At 41.1% G+C, this 17,375-nt stretch overlaps 2 protein-coding genes across 3 annotated transcripts; one reads left to right on the forward strand and one right to left on the reverse strand.

Annotated features, from left to right (window-relative positions):
• Positions 1-530: 530 nt before the first annotated feature.
• Positions 531-10,250, forward strand: aldh3b1 (aldehyde dehydrogenase 3 family, member B1). Its single transcript, XM_084926902.1, has 11 exons — positions 531-864; positions 2,127-2,297; positions 2,603-2,713; positions 3,504-3,624; positions 4,084-4,169; positions 4,282-4,363; positions 4,610-5,002; positions 7,478-7,644; positions 7,735-7,834; positions 7,916-8,117; positions 8,522-10,250. The coding sequence occupies exons 2-10, from the start codon at positions 2,136-2,138 to the stop codon at positions 8,098-8,100; spliced, it is 1,407 nt and encodes a 468-aa protein (XP_084783028.1). The 5' UTR covers positions 531-864; positions 2,127-2,135; the 3' UTR covers positions 8,101-8,117; positions 8,522-10,250.
• Positions 10,251-10,349: 99 nt separating this feature from the next.
• Positions 10,350-17,259, reverse strand: clpp (caseinolytic mitochondrial matrix peptidase proteolytic subunit). 2 transcript variants are annotated; one of them, XM_084926908.1, is made up of 7 exons: positions 17,150-17,259; positions 15,152-15,253; positions 14,677-14,748; positions 14,498-14,594; positions 12,699-12,886; positions 12,518-12,623; positions 10,350-11,070 (listed from the first exon to the last, which is right to left on the reverse strand). In XM_084926908.1, the coding sequence occupies exons 1-7, from the start codon at positions 17,159-17,161 to the stop codon at positions 10,835-10,837; spliced, it is 813 nt and encodes a 270-aa protein (XP_084783034.1). In that variant the 5' UTR covers positions 17,162-17,259; the 3' UTR covers positions 10,350-10,834. The 2 variants fall into 2 exon arrangements, with proteins under 2 accessions (XP_084783034.1, XP_084783035.1); XM_084926909.1 differs by having other exon boundaries at positions 15,152-15,250; positions 17,150-17,252.
• Positions 17,260-17,375: the final 116 nt, after the last annotated feature.

Here is a 17,375-nt window from a genome sequence, read left to right on the forward strand (position 1 = left end):
GTAGCACTTCATGGATTTCATAAGCAACACACCTTAGTTGCTCTGTGGATTATTTTAAAAAGCAGTTAAAAACTTTTCTGTTCAAACAAGCCTTTTGTTGATCTACGTATTTTATATTCTTTACATTATGTACATTTGATCTTTTACATTGTGTATAATGTCTATTGATTGTATTGTTTATTTTAATATTTGTGTACAGCGCTTTGTGACTGCCTGTCTGTGAAAAGCGCTTAATAAATAAACTTTACTTACTTACTTTAGTTGTTCACACAAAGCATAAAGGTAAAAAAACAATATATACAGTGTTATCTTCATTTTAGATTTCAAAAAGTATTTGCGGCTCCCAGTGTTTTCTTTAGCGTGGAAACCGGGTCCAAGTGGCTCTTTGTGTGTAAAAGGTTGCAGACCCCTGGTTTAGACAATGAAAAATGTATGAAAGTATAAAAGTGGACACCTTTATTTTGCCGTCCCTGGGGCACATAAGGCTGGCTTTGGTAAATAAGGTTTAAACGGGAGTTTTTCTTATTCACGCTAAAACAGGAATAACTGCTGTACCCGTAAAAACGTCAAATGTAACCATCCGCGGGAGACCACTGAGCCAAATAACTGCGACACTTAACTCGCTTACAGTCAATGCTTTGCACACGGAAATGTATACTAAAAACAGCCACCTTTGCCGCTTGACAAGTTTTAAGGCTAGTTTTTCTAGCTCGACCAAAAGTGTTTCCCCTCCCAAAGAAACCCGGTGTCTGTACTTCCGAAAAAAGGAATGAAGCCCGGAAACGTCAACAGTCTTCAGCATTTTGTCGGCACGGTGTCTGCTCGCAGGTCTGCCGGCTGGAGAGACGATAAGCCCAGTAGCAGGTAGGCTAAACACAGCAGTATCTTCGCTTTATTTCTGCTGTTTGCAAATGCTAAATGCTAGCTACTTCACGCAAATAAATGTTAGAGCAGTTTAAACCATCGTGAGAAAATCCTGACTCCCACACTGAAAGAAATGGTTACACTGGAACCTATTGTTCATCTCTCCCGGGAATTACTTCCCACGATAAAGTTTTTTTCGCCCTAACCACAAACAGCTAGCGTACGAATGCACTTATAGGCATCCAAATCCCGCGTGGGAAATCTGCCAGGCTGTAATAATTATGTTAAAAAAATTTGTTTGATAATTCGTCGTTTCTGTGCTGTTTGACTGCACTTATCAGTTAATGTCCGCGTGCCATTGTCTACAGTAGCGTGCGAATGTCCGTTGGAATCACAGTTAGTATTTCTTCCCCATTCCGCAAAATCAGTGTTCCGGTCATTTAGCCACACAAATATTTGATATATCCGCTGTGCAGTGGCGGTCCTAGCCTGTTTGGCGCCCTGGGCGAACACTCCCTCTGGCGCACCTTGCAAACCAAGGGCGCCCTTACTCCCAGCAAATGGGCGATAGAAAACCGATCGGTGCCTATGCCGTTCCCAATATGCGCTGGCATGATGTCGGGGCAGCAATTTATTTATTTATTGGATGCCGGTGATGCCGCCCCCCACCACGATGCCGTCCGGGCAACCGCCCGTGTCGCCCGTATCAAAAACCGCTACTGCCGCTGTGAAATGTTGCGAAATCCATAAATAGTGGGTTTAAAAGCTGTGTGTGGCAGTAATTTCTCAGACTCGCTGGTCTTGTTCAGCGTTTTCCAAACTAGACTTACTGGGATGAGTAAATGTTCAGCTCACGTTACTCACAGGGTTCCATAATCCCTTTTTTAAATGAGTCATCTGCCCTTATTACAGGCTGTCACAACAGTAACCATGCAAACGCTGTCAGAGTAATTACACAAATTGAAATATCGTTGCCAACTATTCAGTCAGAAGACTGACAGGAGCAGTATGTGAAGAGCTGTGCAGTGGTTTGCTTTTTAAAATGCAGATTTTATACACATACATTTGGTATAATTCATCATTTACCTAATACAGTTTTTGTAACGTTTCTCATGACGTTTAACGTTTCTGAGTAGGAATAAGTAATCGACGTGCACTGAGTTGAAGATGTGAGAAGTTAATGTCCACCTTTCACAAAGTATTTGCCCGTTACAGCTTCTAGGGAAAACAATCCTTGTTTTCCTTCTTTTCTTTTTGTGAAGCTTGAAAAAATGGAGAGCCAGAGTCAGGTTTTGGAAAGGCTGCGCACAGCGTTTGAATCAGGTGTTACAATACCGGAGAAGTTTCGCAGGACACAGCTGACCAACCTAATGTCCATGATCAAAGACAACGAGGAGCAGATTGTAAATGCGCTGCACAAAGACCTCACAAAGGTACAGGACTGTGCTCACGTGTTCCACACAAAGCATGAACACATGACTGTAATTCTCCAACACATAATTACGCAACTAAAGCCTCAGGCTTTTGTTTGTCTTGCTGTCATGACAATTTGTTTTAAAGCCCGTAATACAACTGTACGGAAGTGGTTAACATCTCCTTTAAAAAACATTAAAGTGAGAATAGTTTAGTGAATTTAATCACTAAATCCAATGGTTTTATTAGTAGATTATTCATTGTTGTCTGCTGTTCTTAAATAAGCACTAATTTTCTTGCTGTTGTTGCTGTCGTTGCACAATAGCCAAAATTTGAGGCCATCCTGTCTGAGGTTGAAATAGTGATGAACGAGCTCCATTGCGCCCTCGGTAACCTCACAAGCTGGATGCAGCCGGAGTATGTGAGCAAAAACTTGGTAAGTTAAAAAAAATGACTTATTAATAGTGTGTGTGTGTGTTTGTGTGTGACCAAATAAAACAAAAAAGGAAACATTACACAACTGTTTTCATGGCCCAAGTAATACTCCTCATGTCAAACAAGTTGAACCTCTTGTGTCCTTGCAGTCTTTTTCCTGCAGAGAGAAATTCCTGGCACCTCCCAGAGAGATTTCAGGCAGTGCCAAAGGAAATTCACCACTGCAGAATGATGAGAATGAATGTAGCAACTCCACTCTGAACGTGTTTATTAGGAAATCACTGTTAAAGAGAGCACAGACTGAAATACGACGTGTTTGACTTCCACCAGTCAACCACTTGAACGCACACAGCGGCTTTATCTCTACACAAGGCTGCCACTGGATAAGCCAGTTAAGCTGCATTGTTTTGGCTGGGCCTCATATCTGTGTAGGTGAAGACACTGAACCTCACTGGTCTCCAAATAAATTCCCACTCCTCTCTAGAAAATAAATATTTGTTTTCAAGGATACCATGAAAGGAGACTCTTAAAATGGCGCAACATAAAGTAAGACTGACATGTGCTGCGCTTTCTGCATACTGCTTTCTATTTTTTGCAAGATGAAATTTATGGCCAGTGCCTCATTGGCACATATAGTTTTCAGACTGTTTTTAATGTTAAATTTATAAAATGTATATGTCTAGCATTTACTGACAGCAATCCAGAATATCTCATACATCTATGCATGTCCTGCATTTTGAAAAGCCTTTTCTTGCTGCATAATTTATTTTGTAATGTTTTCTGTTGTTCAGGCCACAAAGCTTGATGAATGTTTTGTACGGAAGGAACCTTTAGGAGTTGTGTTGATCATCGGGCCATGGAACTACCCCATGCAACTTCTCATCGTACCCTTGATTGGAGCCATTGCTGCAGGTAGTTCCACAAACATGCTTTTAGCAAAACTAAATCCTGAAGGCAACATTAAAATTGATGACAATAATGTAATCACAGGTACCTTGAGTCAGGTGACTTCAGAGATTTAATGCTAGCTCAGGAAAAATGTAACTGGGAGGGGCGTGGTGGTGTGACATGTGAATACCTCACAGGAGCGCTCTGAACAATCTGCAGATGTCTTAGGGATGTTTTGAAGTTCAATAATTCAAATGTGATGAAATAAAGGGATGACTAACAGTTCATAGACACAGTGGAACTCAACTTGGTAATATTTCTAAAAGTAAGAGCAAAACCGTAGATTTAAAGTGAGCTGACAGAATTTGCAAATATGGCAATGAGTCCTAGAGTCCACCTTGAATGATTTTATAAACATGAAAATGTAACTGCTGTGACTTCACGTGCCTTTACATGCTGCCTGTTGTTGATGTCTTTGATTAGGAAACTGTGTGGTCATCAAGCCCTCCGAAGTCAGCGCCGCCACAGACAATCTGATAACGGAGCTCATCCCCAAATATCTGTCTAAGGTGAAATAACTGATAATATCAACCAGAAGTAACAGACAAATGAGTTTTTCACAATTGTTGTGAATAGAGATGGGCACAGTGAACGTGACAGTGACGATATGACTGTTGACAGGACTGTTATGCAGTTGTTCGCGGTGGAGCAAAGGAGACCCAAGCCCTTCTGAAGAATCGATTTGACCACATTTTCTACACAGGTAAAAACCTCAGAGCACACAGGTATGCATCAAATGTCAGGAATTTTACATAGCCAAAACCCAAAGCTTCACTGTACTGTCTAGAGGTTTAGATGATTATGAGTTAATTATGAACTGTCTAATACAGCATGTCAATACTAAAGTGACACAAAATTCTCTCCTCTTTTCCCTGGTTGGCTTAGTAAGACTGAAATGTAGATTATCCTTTTCTGTTCTGGGAACTGAGTCTTCACCCGTCTTTGTTAGGTTCTCAGGCTGTGGCACGCGTTGTCCTCCAGGCTGCTGCAGTCCACTTGACCCCAGTGACCTTGGAGCTGGGAGGCAAGTGCCCCTGCTTAATATATGGTCGGGTGAATGCCACTGCTGCTGCTCACCGCTTGGTGTGGTCCAAGTTTTTCAATGCTGGCCAGAGCTGTGTGGCACCGGATTACGTTCTGTGCTCGAAAGCCACTTGTGATGCCCTTGTGCCTGCGTTGCGCCAGGTCCTGGAGGACTTCTACGGCAGTGATATTCAGAAGAGCCCCGATATGTCACGCATTGTAACACCTAAACACTGGACTCGTCTGATGGAACTGCTCAACAGGACCAAGGGCAAGGTCGTTGTGGGAGGAGAGCACGACGAGGAGGATAGGTACATAGGTGGGTTAAAAAGTATTTTAAGGAGGATTTGGTGTTTGGAATAAGACCGTATATTAGCTAGTATACATTTACTTTTAAATAAACAATGCAAAAAATGTTACACCAGTCGGCCACAACATTAAGAATACCTGCCTAATATTGTGTAGGTCCTCTCCTTCCACCAGCTCTGACCCGTTGGGGCGTGGACAAGTAATCTCTGTCTGGTATTGGGACATTGGTAGCCAGTCCCTTGGGTCCTGGCGGTTGCAGGGTAGGGCCTGTGGAGCGGGCTTGTTCCAGTCTTTCCCATTGGTGCACAGTTGGATTCGGATCTGGAAAGTGAGGAGTCAACACTTAAATTCTATGTCATGTTGAACCGGTCTTGAACAGTTTCTCTGGTGTGATGGGACACATTGTCCTACTGGGGGAGACTGCTGCCATTGGGGAGTGCCATTACCATGGTAAGGTGTGTTGGGTCTACAAAAATGTTTAGGTAGGTGGTACAAGTCAAACTAAATAAACATCAATGTCAGGACCCAGGATTTCTCCACAGAACATTACTTTTTCCTAGTTTTTGTTCATTGTTGTGGCTGATCTGTGTTTAGATCACACTTTTACTTAATGTTTCAGGGAAAAACAAAAAGAGGAAATTAACAGTCTTCTTGACCATTGATGTTTATTCATCAGTTTCACATGTAAAATTCTTGTTGTGAAAAAGTCGCTCTCCCAGCCCAGAGTTAGTATTGCACTGCTTTTAAAAAAGAAAAAGAAATTGCCTTTCAGCTTTGAGACCTGTACTATATTGCCAGAAGTATTTGCTTGTCTGCTTTCACATGCATATGAACTTGAGTGACATCCCAATTTCAATCCATATGGCTGAAAATGCCTTCCGCGAATGGATGGATGGTTGAAAATGACATCAGCCTCACCTTTTCAGATCTAACTTCCACAAGTTTAGCAGTGTGTTTCTGGGAATTTTTGACCATTCTCTCAGAAGCACATTTGTGAGGTCAGAGACTGATGTTGCGTGAGAAGGCCTGACTCGCAGTCTCTGCTCTACATAATTCTTCTCAAAGGTGTTCTTTTGGGTTGAGGTCAGGACTCTGGCAGTTCTTAGACACCAAACTGACTCATCCATATCTTTATGGAAATTGCTTTGTGCACTGTTAGTGATGTTGTAACAGGAAGGGGCCATCCCAAAACTGTTCCCACAAAATTGGGAGTGTGAAATTGTTCAAAATATCTTGCTCTGCTGAAGCGTTAAGAGTTCCTTTCACTAGAACTAAGGGACTGAATCCAACTTCTGAAAAACACTACACCATAATTCCCCCTCCACCAAACTTTACACTTGGCACAGTGCAATCAGACCAGTACCATTCTAGCGACAGAGAAGTGTGATTGGTCTCTCCAGAGAACAAATCTCCACTGTGTTAGAGTCCAGTGGCAGGGTGGTGAACACCACATGAAGTTTGGGGCTCTGTAACGGTTGACTCTGCAGAAACGTGGTGACCTCTGTGCACTATGCACCTCAGTTGTTATTTTATATGGCCTACCACTTTGTGGCCAACTTACTGTCGATCCTAATCGCTCTAACTTGGTTATAATGCAACAGCCGACTGTGGAATATTTTTAATAGTGAGGAAATTTCATGAGTGGACTTGTTGCAAAGGTGGCATCCTATCACGGTAACACACTGCAATTCCCTGAGCTCATGAGAGCGACCCATTCTTTCACAAATGCAGTAAAACTGCTTGATTTTATCCACCTTGCCATGAAATGATTGGAACACCTGAATTAAATGACTTGGATGGCACAGTGAATACTAGTGTTTAAATAGTCTCACTTTTTCTTAAAGCAGTCTTTATATTAGAGTGTGACCAGTGTATTGATGGGGCTGATATATTGGCTGACATTAGCTATTTGGAGATTCATTGGTATGATGAGTGATTAAATGAGAATGTAAAAAGTAAAGAAGAGACAAGAGAAACACCCTTCAACCAAGTTATGCATGTTGATTTTGCAAAGTTTGTCCACCAGAGGGCGTTCTACAACTTTCCTGCTGGTAACATGGAACAAACAACAACCAGCAGATCAGAGCAGAGTTGGGCAATAAAACAAGATTATTTTTAAACTGCATTGTCGTTAGCTTAGTAAAGACTCAAACATTAACTACATATAAAAATGTTAGTAAAATCTGAGTGAAAGGGGGAAAAGCGCAAACAAAAACCAAACAAATGGATTCATGTGTATTTTAGTACCCAAGTTACTAACAGAAACCAGGTTACATGGGTAACACACTTCATTATTTTTGTCAGTGAGATCATTATGTTGTTCTTCTTTTGACTGCATCCTTTACAGGTCATCACTGCCTCCATCTCACCTCATTCCTTGTATCCTTTTTTTGTCACACTTTTCTATAAAGTAGCTTGAGTCTGAATTTCCTTGACTGAAAACAATGCATATATGAAAGAATATTTTGTCCTCATCTTTCCATAGCTCCAACGGTAGTGGTGGATGTAGCTGAAGATGATGCTCTAATGGAGGAGGAGATCTTTGGCCCCATCCTGCCGATCCTCACGATTGAGTCTCTGGAGGAAAGCATCAAATTAACTAAAAGAAAAGAGAAGCCTCTGGCCTTCTATGTTTTCTCAGATGAATCCTCTGTAAGAACACAGAACTCTGCAGCCTCCACTTTCTGCTGTAACATTTATAACATTTAGTCTTTTAGCTAATATTGTCATTATTTCTTTAAGGTGGTGAAGAAGGTGCTGGAAAATTCAAGCAGTGGAGGATTCTGCTCTAATGATGGAATTGTGCACATGACCCTGCCAGGCCTGCCCTTTGGAGGTGTAGGTATGTGTCAGGCTGGCCTGCTGAGAAAGAGATGTAAGAGATGCAGTCATATGCGTAACCAGTGTACACTCTTCCATCCAGGAAACAGTGGATTTGGTCACTACCATGGTCACTGGGGCTTTGAGGCGTTCAGTCACCAGCGAGCAGTCATGCTGCGTGGTTGGGCTTTGGAAAAACTTAACGCCCTGCGCTACCCACCGTATAGCGATGAAAAGTTGAGCTGGCTGCGCTGGACCACCTCACCCAAGAGCTGCTCAATCATGTGATGACCGGCAAGAAGAGTGTGAGTGAGAGCGAGAGATGATGAGTAACGGTTCACATTAAGGATTTTGTAATAAGCCTTAGTAATTAAGTTTATTTAGATGTTAAGGCATTCGTATCTTACTTAATAACAGTATAGATGTTTAAGAAGTTGCTTTGAGTGTCTTAGTTATTTAGAATAACATTAAAATTCATTGTGGTTTGACTTATCCATGAAGGAGTCGCTCGAGCCTCGATTATATTTTCTGCATCCACCAGTCTGCTAAGATGTAGTTGGATGTAAATAACAAAAATTATGTCATCTTACTTACTTTTATGCTGTTTTATTAAATAACTCATTTTTGTTAATATTGGCTCTAAATAGACAAGTTTCTTATTAAGGTTCATGACTCTGTTATGCTCATAATATTTCTGTTATTTTTACAGATCCCCCATCTGGACTGAGCGCTGCATGTTGTCAAGGGTCATTCAAAAAATGAATAAAGTTGCATTTAAATAAATCATTTTAGTGCTGAAGCAGAAAAAGAAATAGCTCTTTTGAATTTATTTTGTTACCCAACAAAGACGATATTTTATTTACCTACTGGATTATTATACCTGTGGCAGTATCGGGCATGTCTTAGGAGTGATGATGCATATGATAAACATGATTATTTCCTTTTGAAAGAGCTTTTCCCAAAGTGCTCATTTTCTGCACAAACTATCTGCTGAAATGTTAACTGCATTACTGACTTACTAGCTTTAAAAGCGAGTAATCAAAGATGCTTCCTGTTGCCTTTTTCCCCTCTTTGTTGTCCTACCTCTACAAACTGTGCTGTATTAATCCTGTGGTTTAACTTGGCCTGTTAGACTGTACCAGACTGAGGTTCTTGAAGTCATGTGCCAAGTACTTTTTGAAAAGTTCCTGCCTTTCTAACAGTTTTGAAAAACATCTGACATGTCAGGTTAATGTTTTAAAAAACTGTGTGTCGAACAGCCTTAAAAAAAAGAAAAAAGTTTTTTTTTTAAAAAAGTAAAATTATTGTCTCTCATAATCTTTATATTATGAAGGGAGAAATCGGTGACCAAATCTGTGTTGGCTATGTTTATTTGATAGAGCTTTTTCTGAATGTTTTATAAAAGTGACTTATTTTTGTTCAAAATTATGTTTGCTGAGTGTCTGTATGTTAGAAATGTATCAGAATTGTAATACTGTACACTGACTAATATCATTGCATTGACAATGAGCATATCTAATAATACTCTTCAAATAGGGAACATTATTGAAGTGAATATCATCTTCAGTAAGACTTACAACTAGTGATTGAGACAATGATGCCTCCTGTTAATTGCCTGCCTAAAATGTTAGCATGTTGGTCTTTTTGTAGCCAGAAGCTATCACGTTTAGCGGTGCAACGTTTAGCTAACGTTAGCTAGCTTGATTAACAAGGTGCTGACTTCAAACTTATTGTGTTAGTAATGCAGCTATACAAGTAATTTTAGCAACTTTAAACCAATAATGCTCATGAGTATCTTTCTCCTGTAAGTCGAAACCATGTTATATTTGCCAAGAAATTATATATTTTGTTATTAATTGTTTATTCAATTTTCTGACATTAAAAACAAATACTAATTAGCATTTGTTAGCATATGCTGGTTTCATTTTCATGACGGTGAAATGTCTCATCTTTGCTACACTTGTGCAACTCATTGCTTAAAATCATGCATCGTCCTATTTATTTACTAATTATGATAATAGGAGTAATTGTTACACTATATTTTCATATGCTTCCTAAAATTGCCTTTTTGACCTATCAACTGATAAAACTTGTACTATTTCATGTAGAAGATTTTTTTTTTTATTTAGAGGTTGGTTGTGTTATTGTGCACACATTAATTTTTCTCTAACTTCTTAATGGAAATACAAAGATGATACTGTGTGGTAAGTTTACATCTGCAGTTGTTATAGACGACATGCTGTGGCGTTAAATGGCCGCGCATCTTAAATGCCAACGGTGTCCGTCTTCCAGTTCCTGTGCTGCATAGTTATGTGTAATTTTGTTACAGTGTTGCCGTTTTAACAACTGTACAGTTTTAGCCAGATGGTTTCTGTCATTGTTTTTTCGTGAAGTAATGTGAATAATGTAACTTTGCTTCATGGTGTGACAAAATTAATAAAAAATAAAAATACAGTTTCAAACACAGCCTTTAACCTCCAGCTGAAAACTTAACAGTGCACTACTGGATCAAGAAGTAGCGCATTTTGTGAGTCATGTAACTGATCATATTTATTACAAATATTAAGCATCAGGTCATCAAATCAGGTTCTCTCCGGTCTCGAGTGGACATCAGCCAGAAGAGAGAAACAGATGGCTCTGTACTCTTAATAAGCTTTCCCCCTAAGCAAGCTCATGTACAGTACAGCTCAGCCACCACAGAGAAAGGACCAAAGCCCACCCAGATGAAACACTGCTTTCCTTCCTGTGGTATAAATTATTAAAAACCAACTACGTTTTAATATCACTTCTTTGAAGATTTCTTTCACAGAAATTACGTAAAAAAAAAAAAAAAAAAAAAAAAAAAGGGAAACAGCACCATCATAAAAAGACGTTACTGTGATGACTGTACATGAGGCTGGCTTGGGTCCTGCTCATGTGTAAGCTACTACTGAGTGGAGGAGAAACACGGGGAGGCTGGATCTTGCTCTCTTGACTCCTGAAGATGATCTTGCAGCTAGCAGACAGCTCTGCTGTGGTGCGTTCATGGCTCTGGTTTGTATGAGGAGGGTGGATTTGTCCCAGGGGAGGCCGCCTCAGGATCTGTGGACTCTGGCTGGGGCGAGGGGCTTGCTGCTGCTGCCGCCGCCGCCGGCTCTTTCTGCACCAGCTCTGGCTCATCCTGCCCTGCCTGTGGTGGGTGGACCAGGACCCGGTCGATGAGGCCAAAGTCCTGTGCTTCCATGGGACTCATGTAGCGATCCCTTTCCATCACACTTTCTGTAAGTCGGACAGAAATGAGCGTTTTATAGTTTAAATGTTTTAAACTAACTTTCCTCCTCTCCTTATACACATGAAAATCAGTTTCTTTGAGATTAGGGATGGGTATCGAAAACCGGTTCTTGTTGAGAACCGGTTCCCACTGTTTCAATTCCTTGGAATTGTTTGCCATTTTTGCAAACGATTCCCTTCTCGATTCCAGTTTCCCCGAATGACGTCACCACGTTGCGGAGCGTCATTTACCTGGCAGGAAACATGGCGGCTCAAACGCTCAAAAGTTTGGTTCTACTTTACCAGAACGGATGACAACAGGGCAGCTTGCAATACTTGCAAAGTAGATATTTCATTTAAGGGAGGAAACACTACGAATATGCAAAAGCATTTGCTCACAAAACACGCGATAACCTTAAATGAATGTCGTGATTTTAATTCCGCTCCGGACTCGTGAATCTCAACCCAGCAGCAGCGGTAACGTTTGCACGTCCTCTCCCGTTAATGCGGCAGGTAAATAATCAACTAACAGTGCATATTATGTTAGCGAGATCTGCCTTATTACAAAACCTGCCATTACTGTGCGTTTAGGTGACCATGATGAGAGAGACAGAGTCTGGCTCAGATGCTGGCAGTTCTCGCTGCAGTCTACCGGTAGCGTCTCCTTTCAGGCCAGGATAGACGAATGTCACCGAGCAGTGACTAAGTTTGTGGTAAAAGGCTTGCACTTATTTGCCACAGCAGATGCCCCCGATTTTCGGTAAGTGAATGTGTTTAATTGTAGGCAGGGACATTACTGGATATTCTTGTGTAATTGCTACAGAATAATTTATGTTATACTTTGTTATTGCTACAGAAGAATATTTATTTTACATTTACAATTTTTTTTTCCTGGGGACCCTGTGACACCCCATTGAAGAGCCGTAGGCTGTGGATCTCTTAAGAGCTCACTGCTGGGTTTGTAAGGCCATGTTACTCCTAAATTTCTATCTTGTTCAAAGAGAAGATATAAAACAAAGTTCTAAGCTAATCGACCTTAGTGTTCTCCTTTTTTAAAAAGAATCAATAAGAGAATCGATAAAGAATCGAATCGTTAAACAGAATCGAAAATGGAATCGGAATCGTGAAAATCTTATCAATACCCATCCCTATTTGAGATGATGTCTAACACCTCTGTGAATTCCAAATATTAATGTTCATCACACCTGCAAGTCCTACACTCTTCAGAATAAAACATTATGGCCACCCTCGTCCATATATAATATACGGTTGGTTATTTGCATGTCACACATTGCCACAAACTTGAGACATGCACTCCAGGCCTGGATTAGCCTTCTTTGTCTGAAATCCAAGTTTTTTGTCGCCAGGAAACATGCAAAGGGGGGAAATCATTGTGCTGCTTTTGTCCTACTTTTAAGTTTGTACTGTGTTGTGGTAATGAGCTGCACAAACATACCAATGGTCTCCAGTAACTGGCCCGTGTGTTTGGCGTAGATGTTGTTGATCTGTCTTTTCAGCTTCAGGATCTCTTCAGCCTGGATAGCAATGTCAGTGGCCTGACCCTGGACACACAGCACACTGAATGTTTTTCCCTTCTTTACACCAACTGACCAGTACTCACAGAGAGACTAACTTACTCTGGCCCCTCCTGAAGGCTGGTGAACCATGATGCGGGCATTGGGCAGTGAATGCCTCATGCCTGTCGTTCCTGCTGCCAGGAGCAAGCTGCCCATGCTTGCCGCTTGGCCAACACACCAGGTGGAGATGGGATTCAGAATGTACTGCATGGTGTCATAAATGGCCAGTCCTGCTGTCACCACACCACCTTAAAAAGAGACAGAATGAGAGCTGTCTTTGCATGAATTTACTCATTTACTTAAATACACTGCATTCAACAGAGACGTTAATTATGTCAGGCATAAAATTTCATCTGTGAGATTCAGATCACAAAGTATTTGGACTGCGTGATACCAACAACACAAGACCATCTGCTGCTTCTCTTATGTGTCCATATTTGGAATATACTGAAGTGGGCATATTGTGCTTTTCCTCAAGTTTCATCACAATAAAAGCAATTTATGCTCATTTTAAAAATGGATAACGTTAAAAAGACAAATAAATAAAAAAAAAAAAAAAAAAAAAAAAAAAAAATCAGGCCACCTTATGTATAGTAATCCCTTTGAGCTCCATTGCCGTGAATGCATGCTGTCACAGAGAGGGGCTAAAAGGAAGCTCTGCCCATCTGCTGTTCAAACTTTTTATTTGGCAGCCAATCAGAAGAAAGGTGGCTTAAAGGGGCGGGGCTAGAACTGCTTCTTTGACTGTTGATGGACAAACTGGCTTCACCAAAGCCCAGTATAAGATAAATCAAGATTACTTTGTATTGTGAATCATGCAAAGCTACTCTAACAGAGTCCAAAAGTAAAACATGGAGCTGACAATGAATATAGCAGGTCCACTTTAACTTCAATGCAACGCTAGTGCAACCATCACACCCACAAACAGTGTTACAGCACTTAATACAAACTGTACCATAAGCATACATGCAATGACCAAAGCTGAAGCATGGCCACAAACACAGACAGGCTTCAGTCACAAACAAAATGACAGCAGCCTGTGAAAGTCCCAGTGAACCAGCTGGTTTTGCTTCTGTTACTACAAATCAAAAAACTGTTACTTTATAAATATCCATCCATTCGCTTCTGCTTATCCTTTTCAGGGTCGCGGGGGGCGCTGGAGCCTATCCCAGCTGTCATAGGGCGAGAGGCGGGGTACACCCTGGACAGGTCACCAGTCTGTCAACCATTTGCACTCACACTCACTCACACATTCACACCTAGTGGCAATTTGGATTATCCAATTAACCTACAAGCTGCATGTCTTTGGATGGTGGGAGGAAGCCGGAGTACCCGGAGGGAACCCACGCAAACACGGGGAGAACATGCAAACTCCACACAGAAAGACCCCGGCCTGATGGTGGAATTGAACTCAGGACCTTCTTGCTGTGCGGCAACAGTGCTAACCACCGTGCCACCGTGCCGCCTACTTTATAAATACTGTGATTAAAAACATCAATATTTTGAATAAGCAATAAAAAATAATAGTTAATTTTAAATGTTTTAACTGCACTACTTTTTGGAATCAAAATACAAATTCTTGTAGGTGCTGAGTGAGCCTTAGCACAATGACACAAATATACGACAAAATATTGATAGTGTGAGTACTCTCACAGTCAGCAGTGGTTTACTGTAACACTGACGCAGCTCAGCCTTTCTCCGTGGATCAGAAATGTAGTAGTGCTCTAACAAGTTCTTTGCTGTTTCATTTTCATGACGGTGAAATGTCTCATTCCTTCATCCGTCTTTTCATAAAGTTTATCAATAAACCTCACAGCGAAATACTCAGATTGGAACTCTTCGTTTTGATTATGTCATACCAGGACTGTTGATGTACATGTGGATGGGCTTGTTGTTGCTTTCTGACTGTAGGAAGAGCAGCTGGGCTATAACCAGACTGGCTATGGAGTCATCGATCTGAGCAGACGGGGAAGAGAAAGAGCTTGAATATAAATCACTCTGAAAACATGTTTCCAAAAATCTTCAGGAAGACACTTACAGGACCCATTACACATATGATTCTCTCTCTCAGGAGGCGAGAGTAGATGTCATATGCTCGTTCTCCTCTCCCCTGAAACAAAACAAACAAAAAAACGAAACAAAAGGAGAGGATTTTAAATCAAATGACAAAGCTGTTCTCTGTGGATTACAGGTCTGAACAGCACAGTATCTTAAATACATATAGAAGGTTCACAAATATGCTGCCGCAACACAAATTCATGTTTTTACATCGATATTAGCAGGAATAAAGCCACTTATACAGATGTCTGTCTTTGCTTTGCCAAGCAAACAAAAATTCTCTCATCCTAAATCTTCATGATTCACACCTGTTTAAATTCTTTTTGTGCAACATTTTGCAGGAGAAAAGAAACAATCATGTATTTATATTGTATATACACCTCTATACTGACTGTATATACACTTCTACTAAACACAGAAAGTCCTGCTTCAGCCGTTCAAATGATCACACTCACCGTCTGCTCCACGACTATGGGTATGAGTGGAGTCTGGCATATGGAACTGTGGTGGATGGATCTGCTGTGTTTCAGTGTCAAAGAACCGATACGCAACACCTGCTGAAAGACAGACAAAAAATCCCCCCAAGATATAGGATCAACAACACTCCCAAAAGTTCAGTAACTGCAGTTTCCAGACATTTGATAACGACTGTGTTTAGTCTGTTCCTTCCCATTCCATGCAAGGCCACCTGGGTTGGCTGGAAGACTGTTTACTTAGCCTGGCAGGGCGAAGGACACTGTCTCAGCTGAACTATGGACACGCACACACGTACATATACTGATAAGCACTCACTGACGCATCACCCTCCCTACCCCGGATCCAGCGCCACCTCCAACGCTTACCTCCCTTCTGATGTGGACATCGGGTCAGTTGGAGGCGCAGTCGAAAGATTGCAGCGGTCCCAGATCAGATGTACACACTGGAACTCTTTCCCATGTTGCTTGTCTGTGTTTATTGTGCTATGGTGTGTTGATATCTGTGCATTCCTGTATTATCCTTTTGTGTTACACACTTCGATGTTTTTTTCCTCGCTACCTAGCCTGACCTGTCTCCCCATTGTGATGTTTGTGTATTGTATGTACGGTCGGCAAGGTCTGTCATCTCGGTTGTGGGCAAAAGACCTGCAACTGACAAATAAAGGCTATCTCATCTCATCTCATCTCTCATTTACAGACTGCTGGTGCCACCTAGTGTCAAGCATGGCCCAGTCCTAGCTTTTGGAAAAAAGCTAGGACCAGGAAAAAACTTTGCCCGGTTTGTTGGATCTTCATTTCTGCTGAGACATTTAGATGGTAGAGTCTGAATATGGTGTAAACAACATAAAAGCATATCTCCATCCTGCTTTGTATCAACTGGTCAAACTGGTATAATGGTGTGGACGATACTTTCATTGAACATTTTGGCCCCTTTAATACTAACTAAGCATCATTTATAGGGCAGAAATGACCATGTACAGCCTTTTATGATCTGCCCATCTTAATCGCTGCTTCCAGCATGATCTCAGACTGGTTTCTTGAACATGACAATGGATTCACTGCACTCAAATGGCCCCAAGAGTCACTAGATCTCAGTCCAACAGAGCTTCATATCATGAATGTGCAGCTGTCAAATCTGCAGCAAGCGCATGACACTATGTGTGACTATATGCATCATGTGAATAAAGGCCAACATCTCTAAGGGATGTTTTCAGCACTAGTTTGTTTTTAAGTGACAGACTAAAATTGTTTAAGGAGCAAACATGTTCATAATTTCACAGCTGTCCTCGGACTAAAAAACAATCCAGAGAGAATTTGCTCATAGAATTCTGATCATGAGTTGAAACTTTTTTTTCATACGACTATTTAGAACACTCTTTGTACAATCAAATAATAATGACAATAATACAAACTAAAAAAACGAAAGAAGCACCGCGTGGGTTGAAAGCCCCACAAACTGCTTTTAAGCTCGTTGTGTTTGCTGATCGGGCTCTCTGTGATCCTCAGTGCTGTTAGCGTACAGAGCTGGCAGCTTTAACCTCCTAGGACCTGGCGTCCACATATGTGGACATCACATTTTGGGTTATTTAGACCAAAATACTCAATTTTGCTCTACAAGGGCCTGATATCCACTTACGAGGACATTATACTGCTACTGTTCTATCGAAATTTTAAACAAATATCCTCTTATTTTTCTTAAAAATAAGGTAAAAAAAAAAATCTGGTAATTCTTTGTTTTTACATTCATCGAGTCCCAATATGCCTAAATATCAAAGAGAAATTAAAAATGCATGTCGTGGAAGAGTTCGAGTCTTAGGAAGTTAAAGGTGATGCCATCAGACTTATGTCGCACAAGCTGTTAGCTAACATCATCAACACGACAGAATAACAACACAAACCGCCGAGTACACATATAACCAGTTTGTGATGTGTCGTCTGCGGACAGTCAAGCTTACTGGAAAGGTTTTCAGTACTCACTCGTAACAGCATTTTGAAGGATTTTAGGGTTTAGCTTTCACTCCCCTCCTGTGTGACCCCCGAGCTCCTCCGGAACCAATTTCAATTTCTTCTTCCTTTGGGTTTATTGGCATTTATCCAACGGGTTTGGAGGTGCTATACCGCCACCTGCTGACCAACGTCATCGTGCTGGCTTTCTTCGTCTGTCAGTTGGCAAACCACGCAATGGTGCATTTAACCCGGCTAA

This window comes from Perissodus microlepis, chromosome 4, assembly GCF_051167445.1.
Source record: "Perissodus microlepis isolate ML-2025 ecotype Zambia chromosome 4, ASM5116744v1, whole genome shotgun sequence".
Taxonomy (NCBI): Eukaryota; Metazoa; Chordata; class Actinopteri; order Cichliformes; family Cichlidae; genus Perissodus; species Perissodus microlepis.

Coding starts and splice junctions, on each gene's coding strand:
- clpp (XM_084926908.1), bottom strand. Junction 12,624..12,698: donor AGCCTTCAGGAGGGGCCAGA/GTAAGTTAGTCT, acceptor CTGTGTGTCCAG/GGTCAGGCCACTGACATTGC. Junction 11,071..12,517: donor CCAGTTACTGGAGACCATTG/GTATGTTTGTGC, acceptor TCCGACTTACAG/AAAGTGTGATGGAAAGGGAT.
- aldh3b1 (XM_084926902.1), top strand. CDS start 2,136: ATGGAGAGCCAGAGTCAGGTTTTGGAAAGGCTGCGCACAGCGTTTGAA. Junction 2,714..3,503: donor AGTATGTGAGCAAAAACTTG/GTAAGTTAAAAA, acceptor TCTGTTGTTCAG/GCCACAAAGCTTGATGAATG. Junction 5,003..7,477: donor CGAGGAGGATAGGTACATAG/GTGGGTTAAAAA, acceptor ATCTTTCCATAG/CTCCAACGGTAGTGGTGGAT.